Source organism: Entelurus aequoreus, linkage group LG07 (assembly GCF_033978785.1).
Source record: "Entelurus aequoreus isolate RoL-2023_Sb linkage group LG07, RoL_Eaeq_v1.1, whole genome shotgun sequence".
Classification (NCBI taxonomy): Eukaryota; Metazoa; Chordata; class Actinopteri; order Syngnathiformes; family Syngnathidae; genus Entelurus; species Entelurus aequoreus.
The window spans coordinates 10,318,456-10,338,872 of NC_084737.1; the positions used below are offsets into that span (position 1 = coordinate 10,318,456).

General features: G+C 41.3%; 1 protein-coding gene across 1 annotated transcript in view; it reads left to right on the forward strand.

The window, feature by feature from the left end:
- Positions 1-20,417, forward strand: part of LOC133653362 (collagen alpha-1(XX) chain-like) — a 95,977-nt gene that overhangs the window by 28,830 nt on the left and 46,730 nt on the right. The window contains exons 5-8 of the mRNA XM_062052548.1: positions 8,782-8,949; positions 13,185-13,370; positions 13,742-13,909; positions 18,786-18,905. Of these exons, the coding sequence (XP_061908532.1) occupies positions 8,782-8,949; positions 13,185-13,370; positions 13,742-13,909; positions 18,786-18,905 (642 nt within the window). The remainder of the gene's footprint in view (positions 1-8,781; positions 8,950-13,184; positions 13,371-13,741; positions 13,910-18,785; positions 18,906-20,417) is intronic.

Below are 20,417 nucleotides of genomic sequence, written 5' to 3' on the forward strand. Positions count from 1 at the left end.
AAGGATTTAGTATAGAACAACGACGATAAAGTTCGCAACTTTTGGTCTCTGATTAAAAAAAAGCCTTGCCCCTACCGGAAGTAGCGTGACGACACCGGAGGAAGGACTGCTCATATTTTCCTATTGTTTACACCAGCAGCGGGAGAGATTCGGACCGAGAAAGCGACGATTACCCCATTAATTTGAGCGAGGATGAAAGATTTGTGGATGAGGAACGTGAAAGTGAAGGACTAGCGTGCAGTGCAGATCGTATCTTTTTTCGCTCTGACCGTAACTTAGGTACAAGGGTTCGTTGGATTCCACACTCTCTCCTTTTTCTATTGTGGATCACGGATTTGTATTTTAAACCACCTCGGATACTATATCCTCTTGAAAATGAGAGTCGAGAACGCGAAATGGACATTCACAGTGACTTTTATCTCCACAACAATACATCGATGAAGCTCTTTAGCTACTGAGCTAACGTGATAGCATCGGTCTTTACTGCATATAGAAACAAAACAAATAAGTCCCTGACTGGAAGGATAGACAGAAGATCAACAATACTACCAAACTCTGGACATGTAAATAAACGGTTAATGCTTTCCAGCTTGGCGAAGCTTAATAATGCTGTTGCTAACGACGCCATTGAAGCTAACTTAGCTGCGGAACCTCGACAGAGCTATGCTAAAAACATTAGCTCTGCACCTACGCCAGCTCTCATCTGCTCATCACGACCCGTGCTCACCTGCGTTCCAGCGATCGACGGTACGACGAAGGACTTCACCCGATCACCGATGCGGTTGGCGGCCCGGAGACGGAGGAAGTCAAGGTGAGGTCGTTCGGCTAGCGCGTCTGCTATCCTCAAAGTGCTCTTGGTTGTGTTGCTGTAGTCCGCCGCTAATACACCGATCGCACCTACAGCTTTCTTCTTTGCAGTCTCCATTGTTCATTAAACAAATTGCAAAAGATTCACCAACACAGATGTCCAGAATACTGTGGAATTTTGAAATGAAAACAGAGCTTTTTGTATTGGATTCAATGGGCTCCGAATACTTCTGCTTCCACTGTTGACGTCATGCGCATACGTCATCATATCGAAACGTTTTCAGCCGGAAGTTTGGCGGGAAATTTAAAATTGCACTTTATAAGTTAACCCGGTCGTATTGGCATGTGTTGCAATGTTAAGATTTCATCATTGATACATAAACTATCAGACTGCGTGGTCGGTAGTAGTGGGTTTCAGTAGGCCTTTAACTTGTACAACATGTAATGTACAGGATATCAAAATGTATTCAGGTAGAAATATCACAGATTACATTACCAAACATCTTTGACAATCGAAACATGATCGTAACAATTCACATTTTGTGTTGTTAATGTGTGAAACTGGTATCTAAACATTTTGTAGCTCATCCTCTGAATGCAAGTGCTCCTAAAGCAGGAATACGAATTCTATATTTCTACAAAATACAAAATCTGGAAAAACGGCAACACAGTGCAGGTAATTTTTTATTTTTTAAATGAAAAATCGGGTTTGTCCTTTTTGTGTTGAGCTGTTTTAAAAAGCATGATGTTTAAAACACATTTCATTAAAGAAAATTAATTATCCAGTCTCGGTATTTAAATTTGAAAATTATCTGTCTAAGGTACACCTATTAATGTTAGAAAAATTATATCTATCTGCGATTAATCGCGATTAATTTTGAGTTAACTGTGAACGATGTGATTAATTCAACAGCCCTATTTAAAAGCAATAATATGCTCCTCTTAATGACTTGATATCATCACGTATCATATCGATATCATCAGTGGATTGAAATGAGGCCTGTTTAAAAGCAATAGTATGATGTGCTTAATGATTTGATACCCGTCCAAATCATGTCGATATCATCACAGGATGGAACTGAGGCCTGTTTAAAAGCAATAACATGCTCTTCTTAATGATTTGATACCCGTCCAAATCATGTTGATATCGTCACAGGATGGAACTGAGGCCTGTTTAAAAGCAATAACATGCTCTTCTTAATGACTTGCTACTGTTTTATCACATATCATACTGATATCAGCACTGGATTGAAATGAGGCCTGTTTAAAAGAAATAATATGCTTCTCTTAATGACTTGATATCAACCTATATCATGTCGATATCGTCACAGGATGGAAATGAGACTTGTTTAAAATCAATAATATGCTGTGCTTAACGACTTAATAGCATCACATATGTTGATATCATCACTGGATAGAAATAAGGCCTGTTTAAAAGCAATCATTTCTGTGCTTAATGAAGGGATGTCAGCCCATGTCATGTCGATATGATGATTTTTGACATTCTTAGCATGGTTTTGGATCGATATGTCCTGAGGTTCCTGTGAGCGCCGCATTGTGCAGCCATGCTAGTGCTTGTAGGTTACTGTGTCGTCTCACACGTGTCCAGGCAGGCCTGAAATACTCTCAGTATGGAAACTCGTAACATTGGCTGTCATTCTGGTATGAATGATGGAAGTCTGGAAGCATTTAAAACATTTTTTTTTTTACCTTTTCCTCCCTTGTGATCTCTGTGATTATCTCAATCACAGTCAATTGTTTGCCTCTTAAAGGGTTCACCTTCAATTTCCAAGTTGTTGACCTCGTCTTTAGGCAAGTGTATGGAAAGAATGTAAAGCAATGTGTAAGGAGATGAGCACGGTGACCCAAGGAATGTGCAATCCATAGTGAAGTCAGCTGAATGTGGGACAAAACACACCCAGAAGTGACCCCGTTTCTCCTGTGTAATAAATGGATGCGCGGTACGCTAAAAAAAGAAACCTGTGTCTATGAACGTATTACCCTATTTCCATCCATTCATCCATTCATTTTCTACCAATTTTCCCTTATGGGGTTGCGGGGGTTGCTGGAGCCTATCTCAGCTGCCTTCTGGAACGCTGGGTACACCCTGGACAAGTCGCCACCTCATCACAGAGTCGCCACTTCATCGCAGTTTTACCCTATTTGTTAGATATAATTCATCCTATCCTTCACCCGGCCAATTCTACTGACACAGAGAGACCTCTTTTTCACCGTGGCTGTATATTGTCTTTGTGCCACATGGCGGGATTGTTGTTACTAATTATTCACAATTAACGTGATCATTTGGCTCTCCTAAATCAAATATTACATAAACCGTAATTTTCCGACTACAAAGTGCACTTAAAATCCTTTCATTTTCTGAAAAATCAACAGTGCGCCTTATAGCCCGGTGCGCCTGATGTATGGCATAGTTCTGATTGTGCTTACCGACCTTAAAGCAATTTTATTTGGTACATGGTATAAAAAGTGTGACCAGTAGACGGCAGTCCCACATAAGAGATATGTGGCGACTGCAAGATGACGTGAGCAAGCAAGCCCAATACTTTGACGTCTCTTTGAGAATATAGAACATTACACACAGCGCTCAAAAATCCGTCAAAATGTTTTAGTACAACGTTGGTAAGCTACAACCGCACAGCTTAATGGATTGTCCGTGCAATGTAGTCCGCGCTGACGCTACAGTCAAAAAGCTCTTTTTTTTTCCTCTATCCTCTTGTTGTGGAGCATTCATCCTCCGCTGTTGCCATTTCTAATATAAAGTAGCATACAGTTCTAACTTATATCCGTCAGTAGACTCGCTATGGAAGCGCTAAAAGCTAGAGATGTCCGATAATGGCTTTTTTGCCAATATCCGATATTCCGATATTGTCCAACTCTTAATTACCGATTCCGATATCAACCGATACCGATATATACAGTCGTGGAATTAACACATTATTATGCCTAATTTTGTTGTGATGCCCCGCTGGATGCATTAAACAATGTAACAAGGTTTTCCAAAATAAATCAACTCAAGTTATGGAAAAAAATGCCATCATGGCACTGCCATATTTATTATTGAAGTCACAAAGTGCATTATTTTTTTTAACATGCCTCAAAACAGCAACTTGGAATTTGGGACATGCTCTCCCTGAGAGAGCATGAAGAGGTTGAGGTGTGGGGGAATAGAGGGTGGCGGGGGGTGTATATTGTAGCGTACCAGAAGAGTTAGTGCTGCAAGGGGTTCTGGGTATTTGTTCTGTTGTGTTTATGTTGTGTTACGGTGCGGATGTTCTCCTGAAATGTGTTTGTCATTCTTGTTTGGTGTGGGTTCACAGTGTGGCGCATATTTGTAACAGTGCTAAAGTTGTTTATACGGCTACCCTCAGTGTGACATGTATGGCTGTTGAACCACGTATGCATTGCATTCACTTGTGTGTGTGTGTGTGTGTGTGTGTGTGTGTGTGTGTGTGTGTGTGTGTGTGTGTGTGTGTGTGTGTGTGTGTGTGTGTGTGTGTGTGTGTGTGTGTGTGTGTGTGTGTGTGTGTGTGTGTGTGTGTGTGTGTGTGTGTGTGTGTGTGTGTGTGTGTGTGAAAAGCCATAGATATTATGTGACTGGGCCGGCACGCAAAGGCAGTGCCTTTAAGGTTTATTGGCGCTCTGTACTTCTCCCTACGTCCGTGTACCACTCCGTACAGCGGCGTTTTAAAAAGTCATACATTTTACTTTTTTAAAACCGAAACCGATAATTTCCGATATTACATTTTAAAGCATTTATCGTCGATAATATCGGACTGCCGATATTATCGGACAGCTCTACTAAAAACATATAACAAAGATGGCGGGGAGAAAACGCTTTCGAAGTGGAGGCACATGAATAATACCCACCTACAAAACAGGACATCCTGAAGAGACAGTCGGAAAGCTGCTTGAAGATGGTCTGTAAAACATCATCCATGCAACATTTTCACCAAATAACCACCATTACATGTTATGTAGACCACAAGGTACTGTTTTTAATGTAAAAAAATTAATAAAAAATTGTATGACACGGCGACTTGTCCAGGGTGTACCCCGCCTTCCGCCGGATTGTAGCTGAGATAGGCTCCGGCCCCTTTCCTGTATCGCATATGACGTTTTAGCATTTCATATTTTGGACAAGTGCTTTTTTTGTTTTGTTTACATGGTTTACACGACCCCGAAGGGAATAAGCGGTAAAAAATGGATGGATGGATGTATGACACCTTTAATGCACCTTATAATCCGGTGCACCTTTTTTATTAAAATAGGTGGGTTGCAATCACGTGACCTAGAGGCACATCCGGGCACTTCCTGGTTTCAGGCGATGGTCTAGTGGTCCCATTAGGCTGCTGTTTATTTATCTAAATCAGTGCAGATTAGTGCATATTTTGAAAGGTTTAGAGGCAAATATAAAAGCGATCATGAAAAAAATATTTAAAATGGGATGGAGTGGATTTATACAGTCTTAAGAAAACTTTTTTTTTTTTAAAGATTTAAAGCATTCATCATCACTAAGACGTTACTGCTTGCCACAACTTCACTTCATTTGACACTCAGGGTATTCAAAGAAGACACGATTGGAAGCACATCATGTCTTTAAACCTGGAGGAGTCCACAAATTAAGCATTAATCCGTAAAAGACAAAATTGGATTTATTCGTGCATCGCTAAGTAAACCTATTTGATTGACATAACGAGTGCCGTGCTGTCTTGATCGTGACGCTAATGAGAAAAAGGATACATTTTTTAGTCTCATTTACAATTAATGTCTGCTGTTGCTTTTATGATGTAAAGTCCATATTTTGTCTCATTATTTAGCTGTATATTTCCCTGTTGTTCAGCAATGTTTGCTAGCGATAGCAAGATTCAGTACCGTATTTTTCGGACTATAAGTCGCAGTTTTTTTCATAGTTTGGCCGGGGGTGCGACTTATACTCAGAAGCGACTTATGTGTGAAATTATTAACACATTACCGTAAAATATCAAATAATATTATTTAGCTCATTCTCATAAGAGACTAGACGTATACGATTTCATGGGATTTAGCGATTAGGAGTGACAGATTGTTTGGTAAACGTATAGCATGTTCTAAATGTTATAGTTATTTGAATGACTCTTACCATAATATGTTACGTTAACATACCAGGCACGTTCTCAGTTGGTTATTTATGCCTCATATAACGTACACTTATTCAGCCTGTTGTTCACTATTCTTTATTTATTTTAAATTGCCTTTCAAATATCTATTCTTGGTGTTGGGTTTTATCAAATAAATTTCCCCAAAAAATGCGACTTATACTCCAGTGCGACTTATATATGTTTTTTTCCTTCTTTATTATGCATTTTCGGCCGGTGCGACTTATACTCCGAAAAATACGGTATATGCTGTTGAACGTACGAGAAATGTATTCATCTAGTTTATTAATACTATTAAGGATATTTTCTTGATGTCGTTATAATGTGGTCATTGATGTCGACTAAACCACTTGGTTTTTCTGCACAACAACAACTAAACTTTTAGTTTCTGTTATAAAAAAAGAGAAAGAAAATATGGTGGATTGGACCAACAATCACAATATGTATTATGAGGACTTAACATGACGTTAGTTTATTTGCACAAGCAGGTCTTCGTAGTTATATTCAGGCATAGCAACCACAAAAAAACACCAACTAATGCGATCTCTTGTACTTTTCTTTCGCTTAGTTCTGCTCTCATACACTACTAATATAGTAGAGAATAAACTTGATTGCATCACAGAAATAATAATAATGGATTAGATTTACAGTATATAGTGCTTTTCTAGACACTCAAAGCACTTCACAGAGTAGTGAGAACCCATCATTCATTTTTACCACTCATTCATTCATCATTCATTCTCCGGTGTGAGCGGCACCGGGGGCAAGTGTGAAGTGTCCTGCCCAAGGACACAACGGCAGCGATTTTTGGATGGTAAGAGGCGGGGAGCAAACCTGCAACCCTCAGGTTTCTGGCACGGCCGCTCTACCTACTATGCCATGCCGCCCCTAAAAAATGTTTTTAAACAAATCAAATGTTCAAACACACATATTTACAAAGTGATCACTGCAGACACGAGCATGAGCTTGTATTCCACAAAATGATGAAAGTGATATTTTTAAGAGTCATTTCCTTTGACGGACTTTCATTTCCCCTGACTTTATTACCTTTAAGAACCACTTCTTTCGGGACTCTATGAAATCTCTTTCCTTTCTTTCTGTTTGAACGACTGGAACACCCAAGAACAGAACATCCATCCATCCATTTTCTACCGCTTGTCCATTTCCTGGTCGTGGCGGGAGCTGGAGACTATCTCAGCTGCAAGAACAGAACAGCAATATGACATTTTCTGCTCAAACTCTACACTCCTTCTCACTTGTTTTAAGTCTAAGTCACAAGTCTAAGAAGGGCCACAATATTGTTGTGTGTGCTTTGTAAACCCTACTTTGTATAGGGCTGCAACAATTAATTGATTAATACGATAAGAAAAAAGTTTATATTCATTTTCTTATGCTTCGATTAGTGCTGCAGCTATGGGTTATTTTAGTAGTCGATTAATTTGTTCGATTAATCGAGTTATCGAATAAAACACACTTTCTAGCCTCAATGCGACTTGGGGAAAATAGTTGAAACAAACAAAGATTTTTCTAATGACCTTTCTTATTTCTTCTTATAAATGCACATAACATTGAAATTGCACTTTTCCAATGGGAGCATCACTATACGTTACTTACATTTTAAAAAAAAACCTGTGTAGCCAGATGAACATGAACCGGGTAATAGATAATAAATAAAGAGCCAAACTAAACAAAAAGACTGATAAAGTTTGATATAATGAGTAACAGTGTGTTCAACAATTTAGTATACACATTTGAAAAGGTATTAATTGGAGAAATTGTGTTATTGGAAAAACAACTCGTTACCATTACCATTCAAACTGTAGATGCAAACATGTCCTCACATGTTTTTTAATAAAACATTCATTATGCAATTCAACATATAATATGTTAGCTGCCAAAATAGACGTTTACCTTGTTGCTGCATGTTTGCTGCTCCTAAATATGCAGGATGATTTCTAGTGATATTGTATCATCGATGCAGTGATATTGTGAAATGCCAGCTCTGTTTGACGTTGTAAATATTTCACCACAATGTCTTTTTCACTTTTAAACGATCGCGAAGCCTCTCTCTCTGACTTCTTTGCTGGTTTTCCACTGTGTTGTGGTTTTTCTGAGCCATCTCCCCTTCCACACACACAGGCCACATCACCGGCAGCGCAAGCTCGATCACCAATAGGCGCACTGCTCTTGTGTGCTGGAGCAATCCAATGTCCGCAAATTTTACGCATTACGCCTCTTAAATTTTTTTTTTATTGTGGGGCGAGGTGTGGCCAGCGCGCCTGCAGGAGCAAACTGAGGACGAGCACCATCGGATGGGGGCGGGGCATGTGCTGACGGCGAGACACAGCTGACAGCAAGCGGCCGATAGTAGGGGAGGAGAGAGGATACAAACGTGACTGAAAAGTCACGTTCTACTGGAGAAAGACTTTGACAAACAATCTATGCACAATAAAACTTTGTTAAAACTGCACGTTTGGCTCCTGTGCCGTGTCTACAGTGGAACTGCTCGGAAGGAACTTCTACAGTTATGTGTAGCAAAGCCTGCTTTTTTTTAAAAGCTGCCCTCTGTAAAGTGGTGGGCTTATTTAGCTAGGAGCGGGTCGGACGTGGCATCATGTCCTCGAGCAAAGATCTTTTTCCTTCATGACGTCATGAAAAGACGCAAGTTGAAAAACGAGCTATGATAGATTTTATTTCATGCTTGTTGCTCATAAGCGCACATTACAGTTACAAAATCATTCAAAAGTACATTTTGCACAATCGGTGACCTTTTAAATAAGTCTAGCTGCATTTTCATCCAGCTTTTGTTTCATCTCAGTGGAAGGTCTGCGGGAGGAGGAGATGGTTCGCAGCGGCCAAAAGAGGAGGTTGCTGCCAGGTGGGTCGGGATCTGGGGACCAGGATGACGTAACGGAGGCTGTGGTGGGTTTGCCTCCAGTCCTCCTTCCAAACACAGTGGCCACGCCTGCTACTCGCGCTAATGCAGGTAAAGTCAATTGTGACTCACTACATCGGTTTGATGACACAGCATAAGCCTGGGAAAGTTTATAATCTGCCTTTCAGCTTGAAAGGGGAACTGCACTTCTTTTGGAATGTTGCCTATCATTCGCTGCAGCTCACTGCTCCCCTCACCTCCCAGGGGGTGATCAAGGGTGATGGGTCAAATGCAGAGAATCATTTCGCCACACCTAGTGTGTGTGTGACAATCATTGGTACTTTTTTTTTAACAATCCTTATGTAAGAAAAGCACACATATGTTTTTATTTTTTAATCCATTCTAACTAGTAGATAAACATTAGCAAAAGTCAGCTAACAATGGAGCCAACCGGAGTCGCCTATAAAGCGTTCTAAAAAACCTCCAAAAACCTCCATCAGTGTTTTATATACATGCTGTAAGTATATATGCCATGTAGTATCATGCACATTCATAATAATATGTAATATTTACCTATTTTGCTCATTTGGCGGCACATTCATTTCACAGACACATCGCAACGTTCGCTTTTCCCTCCAACCACAACACTACTACTTCATTGGGGACAACAAAGACAACTTTGGAACAATTGATGATACTAGCCTGAATATAAGGACGATGAGCTAGCTACGTGCTAAAAAGATTAAGTTTTAGTGAAACACTAAGTATTATATAGCAGTATTGCTAAGTGCTAATCAAGAAATACAAACTACGAACTCAATAAAACAATCCCTTACTGTACAGTATTTGCTCTCACTGGGATGCCGACTGACGGGATGTTTATATTTTCGGGTTTAGATTAAGAATTAATCATAATCCTCAAAAAGGGTTTAAAAGAAGGTGTTGCAAAAGAGCGCCTTTTCGTGTCTTTCTCGCCATCTCTGGTTCTAAGTTGGACGTCACAGTTGAGCAACTTCTCGGTTTATGGCAACAACCTTCTGCTATCCAGCTGAGAGGCACGATTTGTAATCTAGAATTAACTTTCACTGATTCAGAGGCGATGCAGCAGCTCAGTGGCTCAATATGTCAATGTCGCAGAATAAGCTAGTTACCTACCTAAAACTAGTTCCTCTGCGGTAGCGCTTATAATAACAATATCGCTAATACTGTTACGGTTGGAGGAGGAGTTGTGACGGCACATAACCACAAGGGGGAAATATAGCTCTATGTATTTATTATATATATATAGTCACTATATATATATAATAATCAAACAATAATAATATAAACTAAGGAAATGGAGTGTGAACTACATCCAAAAGTGTATGTGGTGTGTGGAATTAATTGTGGTGTATTACCGTGACTGTTGGGCGATAGAAGAGTCCAAAAGGGTCTTAGCAGGCTCGTATGGCCGTGAGCAGGCAGGAAGTCGGGGGCTATAGCGGGGGCGAAGAAGGTCCGTGTCCAAGCGGGGGTCGAGGATCGAGGGAGGCAGTCCAAAGTCCAGGGAGAGTCGAGGCTCAAAGATGGAGGACATGGGAAGCAAAGATGGAGGATACGGGAAGCACTGCGGGAAACACAAAAGGGCATGAGACGTGGGATCAAGGAAGTCACAGGGAGAGATCCAGAATGCGGAGGGAAGCCAGACACGGGATGCTTACAACGTAACAGGATTAAGTTCCGGCCAGGATGCTTGGGTCCACTGGTCTTTATTCAGCTCGCCCTCATCAGTCCCAGGTGTGCTGATTGCCAGCGATTGATTGCAGCTGTTCGCTGCCGCTGGTCTGGGGAGCGCTTTGCGCGCTCTTGGAGCTGCGCGCAGATAAATGCGCACTGACGCGTGCCCGGACCGTGACAAATACTTAGGTAATATTCAGGTCATGAGATGTAAATAGAGTATTGCTGGTGGTTTTTTGGATGTTTTTAGAGAGCCCTATGTTTGCAATAGAATACTCCAATTAACTACATTGTTAGCCACCTCGTACTTGCCGTATTTTACGAATTACAGGCATGTTAATTTCGCAAAATAACGCAAAGCCCCGTTTTTTAAACATTCATTTTCGCAGCAAAATATCATTTCTGCATTTTTTTTTTTTAATGAAATATTATTAAAAATACTACCTCAACAAAATATGTTGAAAGCTCGCCTCAGCCTCATTCGCTGTTCCTTATGCCAAAACGCTCCATGAGTGGGGAGATGATCGGGGGCACTGAAACAAGCTTGCTAGTTGTTCGCTCTCCGAGCCACAACGCTGACAGCTGTCCACTTTGCTGCTAATCGTTTTTGGATGATTATGATCCGAACACTGTTGTGTTGTAGTTGTAGAATATTTAATAGTCGCCAGCGAGAAGGTATATATTTGACGTGACGGATGTAAATAGAGGTCACAACACCAGTAGTATATTACCCGAAGGGGGCGTGGTTAGAGGATAGAGTTGCCAAATGAGATTTTTTACAAAACATTATCAATGTTAGTAAATCATCTACTAAAAAACAAAAAATTCTGTGGTACATTACGTGGGACGTATAAGTGTCTAAAAGACAGCCAAAAGACGTTGGTTGATGAGAATAAGTCTAAAGGTAAAAAGTAGAAATGTTAGATATATCAATCAATCAATAAATGTTTATTCATATAGCCCTAAATCACAAGTGTCTCAAAGGGCTGCACAAGCCACAACGACATCCTCGGTTCAGAGCCCACATAAGGGCAAGAAAAAACTCACAACCCAGTGGGATGTCAATGTGAATGACTATGAGAAACCTTGGAGAGGACCGCAGATGTGGGTGACCCCCCGCGCCCTCTAGGGGAGACTGGATGCAATGGACGTCGAGTGGGTCTAGCATAATATTGTGAAAGTCCAGTCCATAGTGGATCTAACATAATAGTGAGAGTCCAGTCCATAGTGGGGCCAGCAGGAGACCATCCCGAGCGGAGACGGGTCAGCAGCGCAGAGATGTCCCCAACCGATGCACAGGCGAGCGGTCCACCCCGGGTCCCGACTCTGGACAGCCAGCACTTCAACCATGGCCAACGGACTTGTGCCCCCCCTTCCACAAGGGAGAGGGGGGCAGAAAAGAAAAGAAACGGCAGATCAACTGGTCTAAAAAGGGGGTCTATTTAAAGGCTAGAGTATACAAATGAGTTTTACGATGGGACTTAAATGCTTCTACTGAGGTAGCATCTCTAACTGTTACCGGGAGGGCATTCCAGAGTACTGGAGCCCGAATAGAAAACGCTCTATAGCCCGCAGACTTTTTTTGGGCTCTGGGAATCACTAATAAGCCGGAGTTCTTTGAACGCAGATTTCTTGCTGGGACATATGGTACAATACAATCGGCAAGATAGGAGGGAGCTAGACCGTGTAGTATTTTATATGTTAGTAGTAAAACCTTAAAGTCACATCTTAAATGCACAGGAAGCCAGTGCAGGTGAGCCAGTATATGTGTATATATATATACAGTAGGTAAATATGTATACAGGTATATAAAGGTATATACAGTATAGGCGTAATATGATCAAACTTTCTTGTTCTTGTCAAAAGTCTAGCAGCCACATTTTGTACCAACTGTAATATTTTCATGCTAAACAAAGGGAGACCCGAAAATAATATGTTACAGTAATCGAGACGAGACGTAAAAAACGCATGAATAATGATCCCAGCGTCGCTAGTGGACAAAATGGAACGAATTTTAGCGATATTACGGAGATAAAAGAAGGCCGTTTTAGTAACACTCTTAATGTGTGACTCAAACGAGAGAGTTGGGTCGAAAATAATACTCAGATTCTTTACAGAGTCGCCTTGTGTAATTGTTTGGTTGTCAAATGTTAAGGTGGTATTACTAAATAGGTGTCGGTGTCTAGCAGGACCGATAATCAGCATTTCGGTTTTCTTGGCGTTGAGTTGCAAAAAGTTAGCGGACATCCATTGTTTAATTTCATTAAGACACGCGTCCAGCTGACTACAATCCGGCGTGTTGGTCAGCTTTAGGGGCATGTAGAGTTGGGTGTCATCAGCATAACAGTGAAAGCTAACACAGTATTTGCATATGATGTCACCTAGCCATATAGAAATGCACCCATTTGCAGGAAATGTAGTCTGGATTTTCAAAATCTTATTTTGGGGTTTGCTTGGCAACACAGAAATTTCCCTCGTCTTTTCTCAATTTTCCCCTTTTTTTCCTCAAAGGGTTCTCACATCCCTGGAATTACAATGCGTAAAAAAGAAACACATATGTGCAGTTCCTCTTAAAGGTGACAATCATCAAAACATGTATCCTATAATCCACTATTGCCTCGCTGTACCAGAGCCAACATCTACGGAATCTTCCCCCACGGCCCCCTACGAGGCCCCAGACAAGTCCCCCAAAGACAAGTGGAAGAGGAAGAAAGACCGTTCCAAAGTGGAAAACAAGGAGAAGCAGAAGACCACAGCGGGCAAACAGAGCGAGGAGAAACCTCAGAAGATACCTGCTCCTACTCAGACACTTCCAGGTAACACTCAGTCCTATGTTTCTACATCTTGTAGTCAGGAACATGTCAGATGAATATTAAAGGCATACTGGTGCATGATTGTAGCAGCTCTGTGTGGACGTAAAGAGGCTTGAGAGCAGACAGTGATGACAGTGTTTACACGAAAGGATAATGAAAAGCTGTGATGTTGAGCTGCAGGGCGCGTTTGTCATCTGTACTTCAAGGGAACATGCATTTACACGAAGGAGGAGGAACTCGTGTTCATGCACACGTCATGCTGACACGTGTGTGCTGCATTTCATCTAAATATCCTTCCCATGAGCAAAGGTGTACTCTTCTCAATAATAAAAGTTTCAGTGAAAAGTCCCTTCTGTATTCCAACTCTATTTAAGGGGCGTTTCCGAGGAAACCGTTCGAGTGCGACACTGAGGCCGCAGCAGACATCGTGTTTTTGGTGGACGGCTCATGGAGCATCGGACGCACAAACTTCAGGCGAGTCCGGGACTTCTTGGAGGGACTGATGACGCCCTTTCGCATCGGACCCAACCACGTTCAGATTGGTGAGACGTGTGATAACTTTACAGTTGACTTCACCTTTACAGGTAACATTGTGCATCATCAACATACTTGCCAACCTTGAGACCTCCGAATTCGGGAGATGGGGGGTGTTGGGGGCGGGGTTGAGGTGCAGGCAGCATACCCCTTCCCCTTCGAGCTTTTCTGGATGAAATTCAATTCTTTTTCCAATCATTTTGGAACTTGCAAGCGTATTTCTTCTTCTTACTCTTCGTCGCCATGTCTCTTCTTTGTTCTTCTGCTTCGTCTCCTTCTTGTTGTGTGTGCAGTTGTGCACTGAGCTCCAAAAGCCGTAGATGTTATTGTAGCGTCCCGGAATAGTTAGTGCTACAAGGGATTCTGGGTATTTGTTCTGTTGTGTTTATGTTGTGTTACGGTGCGGATGTTCTCCCGAAATGTGTTTGTCATTCTTGTTTGGTGTGGGTTCACAGTGTGGCGCATATTTGTAACAGTGTTAAAGTTAAGCATTGAGTGCGCCTGGAAGAGTGGCAGCACATCACAGTAGCTCCTTTGAATTCCTTTCATTTTACTTTATTTTTGGTATTATTCTTAACTTTCCTTGCCTTTTTTTAATCTCTTACCTTCCATAAACCACTAATTATGGTTCTTGGGCGTTTTTGTGTGTTTTCGTTACTTTTCTTTTTCTTTTCGGGCCGTTTTGTGTTTGGCTTTGATCAGCGGAGCAGTAGACCTTTTGTTTACACACGCGAGGAGCTGTTTGCACTCTCCTTACCAGCGCTATGGGGAACGCGGCCGGACCTTCCCATGGAACTACGGAAAAAGCGCAGGGGACGCCGTGCCGGCATAAAGATGAAGGAGCGCAGAAGGAAATTTAAGCCTGCAATTCCCTCGGTCCTCATGGGGAACGTGCGGTCCTTGGCGAACAAAATGGACGAATTGTTTGGGCTCGTCCGAACTCAAAAGGAGTACGCCGTGTGCAGCATCATGTGCTTTACGGAGACTTGGCTACACGCGGACTTCCCGGACCACAGCGCGTCTCTACCCGGCTTCACAACCTCACGGGCGGATAGAAGCACACTCCTGAGCGGTAAGAAAAAAGGCGGAGGGATTGCCATCTTGGTGAACGAGAGGTGGTGTAATCCTGCTCATATTACTGTAAAGGAGTGTGTTTGTACGCCGGACATTGAACTTCTGGCTGTTGGAATTCGGCCATATTATTTGCCAAGGGAATTTACTTCTGTAATCTTCATTGGAGTGTATGTTCCTCCTTCTGCTGACGAAACTGCTGCTTGTGACACCATTCACGCCGCTGTTGCTAAGCAACAGACCAAACATCCCGATGCCCTCATTCTCATTTCGGGTGACTTTAATCATGTTTCTCTGGACTCTATTTTACCCACTTTCCATCAATATGTACACTGTGCAACACGAGAAAATAAAACTCTGGACCTACTGTATGCTAATTCAAAAGATGCATACAGAGCCACTGCCCTGCCCCCCCTGGGACGGTCTGATCACAATCTGGTGCTTTTAACACCTCATTACGTTCCTACTGTGAGGAGGCAGCCCATCTCAACTAAATCAGTGCAAATGAGGAGTATTGAGGCAGGCATAGCCTTACAAGACTGCTTTGAGACTACAGACTGGGAAGTACTCTGTAAGCCTCAATGGACAGATATCAACAAAATCACAGACTGCATCACTGACTATATAAATTTCTGTGAGGACTCCATCATCCCGACAAAAACTGTCCACTGTTACCCAAATAACAAGCCCTGGATCACCAGCCAGCTAAAGGTGCTGCTAAATAAAAAGAAGCCAGCCTTCAGATCCGGTGATCGGGATGAGTTGAAGAGGATTCAGTGGCAGCTCAAAGTTAATCTTCAAGAAGGGAAAGATGCCTATAGAAGGAAGCTTGAAGCTAAACTCCAACAAAACAACACTCGTGAGGTTTGGAAGGGTATGAAGGCCATCACAGGCTTCAACAATAAAGCCAAACTGCTGATAGAGCCAACGAGCTGAATTTGTTTTTCAACAGATTTAGCAACGCACCCCTTACTGGCCCTCCCCCCACTACTCCTGTTCTCACACCCCCACCTCCCCCTCCTTCTCTTTTACCTGCCACAGCCGTTTTTTTCCCCCCTCTCCCCTTCCCCACTTCCACCCCCACTGAGAATGCCAGCCCGGTGTGTCTGACACCTGGACTTGTAAGACGGCAGCTGGAGAAAGTCAATCCAGCTAAGTCAGCAGGCCCTGACCGAGTCAACCCCTGGGTCCTGAAGACTTGCGCTGCTCAGCTAACTGGGATCCTGCACTCCATCTTAAACCTGAGTCTGAAGCTAGAACGGATACCAGTGCTATGGAAAACATCCTGCATAGTGCCGGTGCCCAAGAAGCCCATCCCATCGAGCTCAAATGACTTCAGACCTGTAGCCCTGACGTCCCAGGTCATGAAGGTCCTCGAGATACTTGTGCTGAATCAGCTGAGGCCACTGGTGGCTCCTTCCCTGGATCCTCTACAGTTTGCATATCAGCCCCATGTAGGAGTGGACGATGCTGTTATCTACCTGCTGCATCATGCTCACTCTCACCTGGATGGTGGGAAGGGCACTGCGAGGATCATGTTTTTTGATTTCTCCAGTGCCTTTAACACCATTCAGCCAATTCTGATGAGTGACAAGTTGCTCAGGATGGGTGTCAGTTCATCCATTGTCTCCTGGATCACTGATTACTTGTCTGACAGGCCCCAGTTTGTGCGACTGGGGAGCTCCGTGTCGGATACTGTGGTCAGTGGTGTAGGTGCTCCACAGGGGACCGTCCTGTCTCCTTTCCTGTTCACCCTGTACACCTCAGACTTCCAGTATAGTTCCAGGTCCTGCCACCTGCAGAAATACTCTGACGACTCTGCTGTGGTCGGGTGTATCGGAGAGGGACGGGAATTGGGGTACAGGACACTGATCCCTGACTTTGGTCTCAGGCGAACCATCTGGTCCTTAATGTGGACAAGACCAAGGAGCTGGTCATCGACTTCAGGAAGAGAGTGACCCCGGTGGAGCCCATCAAGATCCAGGGCCGGGAGGTGGCAGTAGTGGAGCAGTACAAGTACCTGGGAGTCCACTTGAACAGCAGACTGGACTGGAAGGACAACTGCAAAGCTGTTTACAAGAAGGGCATGAGCAGACTCTTTTTCCTGAGGAAGCTTAGGTCATTCAATGTGTGCAGCAAGCTGTTGGAGATCTTTTATCAGTCTGTTGTGGCCAGTGCACTGTACTTTGCAGTGGTTTGTTGGGGGAGCAGCACCAGCAAAAGGGACTCAAACCGGATTGATAATCTGATACGGAAAGCCGGCCAAACTATTGGCACGCAATTGGAGGCGTTTGTGTCAGTGAGGGACAGGAGGTCACTGGACAAACTGCTGGCCATCATAGACAATCCTGCCCATCCACTCCACCTGACAATTAAGGGACAGCGGAGTTCATACTCCAACAGGCTCCTTCAACTTCCTTCCCGCACTGTGCGATTCAAGAACTCCTTCATTCCACACTCCATCCAGCTGAATAATCACTCCCCATACAGCAATAGATGACATCTGCCTATTACCTGACACCTGACATGTTAGCTACTTCTCTTTGTTTATAATGTCTATTTTTTATTTCCTGCTGGACCTATTCTCTATTTTATGCTGCTGCTGTCATATAGACTGTATATACTGTAATATTGTACATTGTCATTGGTTTATATTGTATATATGTTATAGACATAATATAATATATCTGTATATAAATTACTCTGTACACATATTATGTATATATTCGTATATATGTTAGATTTTTTTATAGCTATATTAGTCTATTTATACCTGCATTGTCCTTTCCATCATTGTAACTGAGCTACTGTGTTTAACAATTTCCCTTGTGGATCATTAAAGTTTGTCTAAGTCTAAGTGTAAGTCTAAGTTGTTTATACGGTCACCGTCAGTGTGACATGTATGGCTGTTCACCAAGTATGCCTTGCGTTATCACTAAACCAGTTTAAAGATCATACAACGTGTCAGCATTTCTTGACATCTTCGAGTAAAGATCATTGTTAAACCCGTCCAACGCTACATTATTATGTGATTGGGCCGGTACGCTGTTCATATGGAGGAAAAGCGGACGCCTAGACAGCATGCGGCTGTTAAGGGGTGAAGGTTTCAGGTGAGAGAGGACGTTAAAGGCAGTGCCTTTAAGGCACGCCCCCAATATTGATGTCTGGGTGGAAATCGGGAGAATGATTGTCCCGGGAGATTTTCGGGAGGGGCACTGAAATTCGGTAGTCTCCCGGGAAAATCGGGAGGGTTGGCAAGTATGATTATCAAGTATCATCACACATCTGCAAAACTATGTGTGACATTGTTAATATTAGACTTAGACTTCCTTTTTATTGTCATTCAAATTTGAACTTTACAGTACAGATAAGAACGAAATTTCGTTACATTAGCTCATGGTAGTGCAGGATAAAAAAGCAATAAGGTGCATATATAAATATAATATGAATAATGACTTAAACAATTACATTACCAGTAATTATTTATTATTTTTATGATTAATATTAATTCACACCAGAGATTGGACGCCCTAAGTTTGGTTATATGTTTGATGGGACACATTCCTGGCCGAGTACACTTGGTAGAGCTTGGCCCTGCCATTCTTATTAATGGTAACCACCACCTCACTTCATACTAATAAACTGAATGACATAAAGCACAAAGCCTACAGTACTCTTGTAAACACACTGACTGTACTCGGCTTGTAAATACACAGTACTCAGCTTGTAAATACATAGTACTCTTGTAACTACATGAGCACCGAGTCTATGTACAAAAGATGTGGTAACGGTAGGCACATGTTTTTCTTCCAGGCCTGACTCAGTACAGTGGAGACCCTCGTACAGAATGGCAGCTCAACAACTTCACCACCAAACAACAGCTGGTGGAGGCAGTAAGAAACTTCAGATACAAGGGAGGAAACACTTTTACAGGTCATGTCAAAACATCAATTTACCTTTAAAACTATGTGAAATACTACAATACTCACTATACACGAATTGACCTCATACTCATGAAATTCTATATCAAATACTTACAAAACATGAATTTATCTCTGATACTATATACAATACTATATTAAATACTTACAAAACATTAATTTACCTCGACTTGTACAGGGTGAAAATGGATGGATGGACTACATTAAATACTATTTTAAATACATACCTAACATGAATTAACCAATGTTTCTCCATGAAATACTGTATTAAATACTGACATAACATGAATTGACCTTTGATACTATATGAAATACCAAGGTATATGACAACACAACTTGAAATGACATCTCATACTACATAAAATACTATATGAAATAGAAAACATGAATTGACCTCTCCTCTTACGTGAAATACTATATTAAATACTTAGGAAATGTGACCTCTGATACTATATGAAATTCTTATAAAACAAATTTACCTCTGATATGATAGGAAATACTGTATTAAATTACTCAATATGTCATGAATTTACTTCTGATACTACATGAAATACTATTTTAAATATTCTGTATACTTAACAGAATGGACCAGTGATACTGCATGGAATACTATATTAAATACTAACATGACACGAATTGACCTCTGCTACTATGTAAAATATTATATTCAATATTAACATAACATGTGTTGACCTCTGATACTACATGAAATACTCAATGAAATAGAAAACATGAATTGACTCATACTACTGTATTGAATCCTTACAAAACATGAATTGACCTCTGATACTATATGAACTACTGTAATTGATACTGAACATGACATGCATTTGCCTCTGATACTACATGAAATACTATTTTAACATGAATTGACCAATGACACTGCATGGAATATTATATTAAATACGAACATAACTTCAATTGACCTCTGACACTATATGAAATACTACTGTATATGAAATAGAAAATGTTAATTGACCACTCATACTATATTAAATACTATATTAAATACTTAAAACACAAATCGACCTCTGATTTTATATGAAATAGTGTATTATATTTAACATTAAATGAATGTACCTCTGATATTGCATGGAATACTAATTTAGATACTTACCTTACATGAATTGACCAATGCTACTGCATAAAATACTATCTTAAATACTAACATAACATGAATTTAACTTTTTTTAACTTTAACTTTTAACTTAATTGACCTCTTATCCTACATAAATTACTATTTGAAAAAAACCACAAATTGACTTCTCACACTACATAAAATACTATATGAATAAACGAACAAATACTGTAATAAAATACTTAACATAACATGAATTTGAACTTGAACTTCTAATGAAATATATTTACCTAACATGATTTGACCTCTTCTACTATGTGAAATACTATATTAAATACTTACATAACATGAATTGACTTCAAGAGTAGAGTATAGTAATGTATTTCGGACATGTTTGTTTTGAACATTTATAAAACATTTTAATAA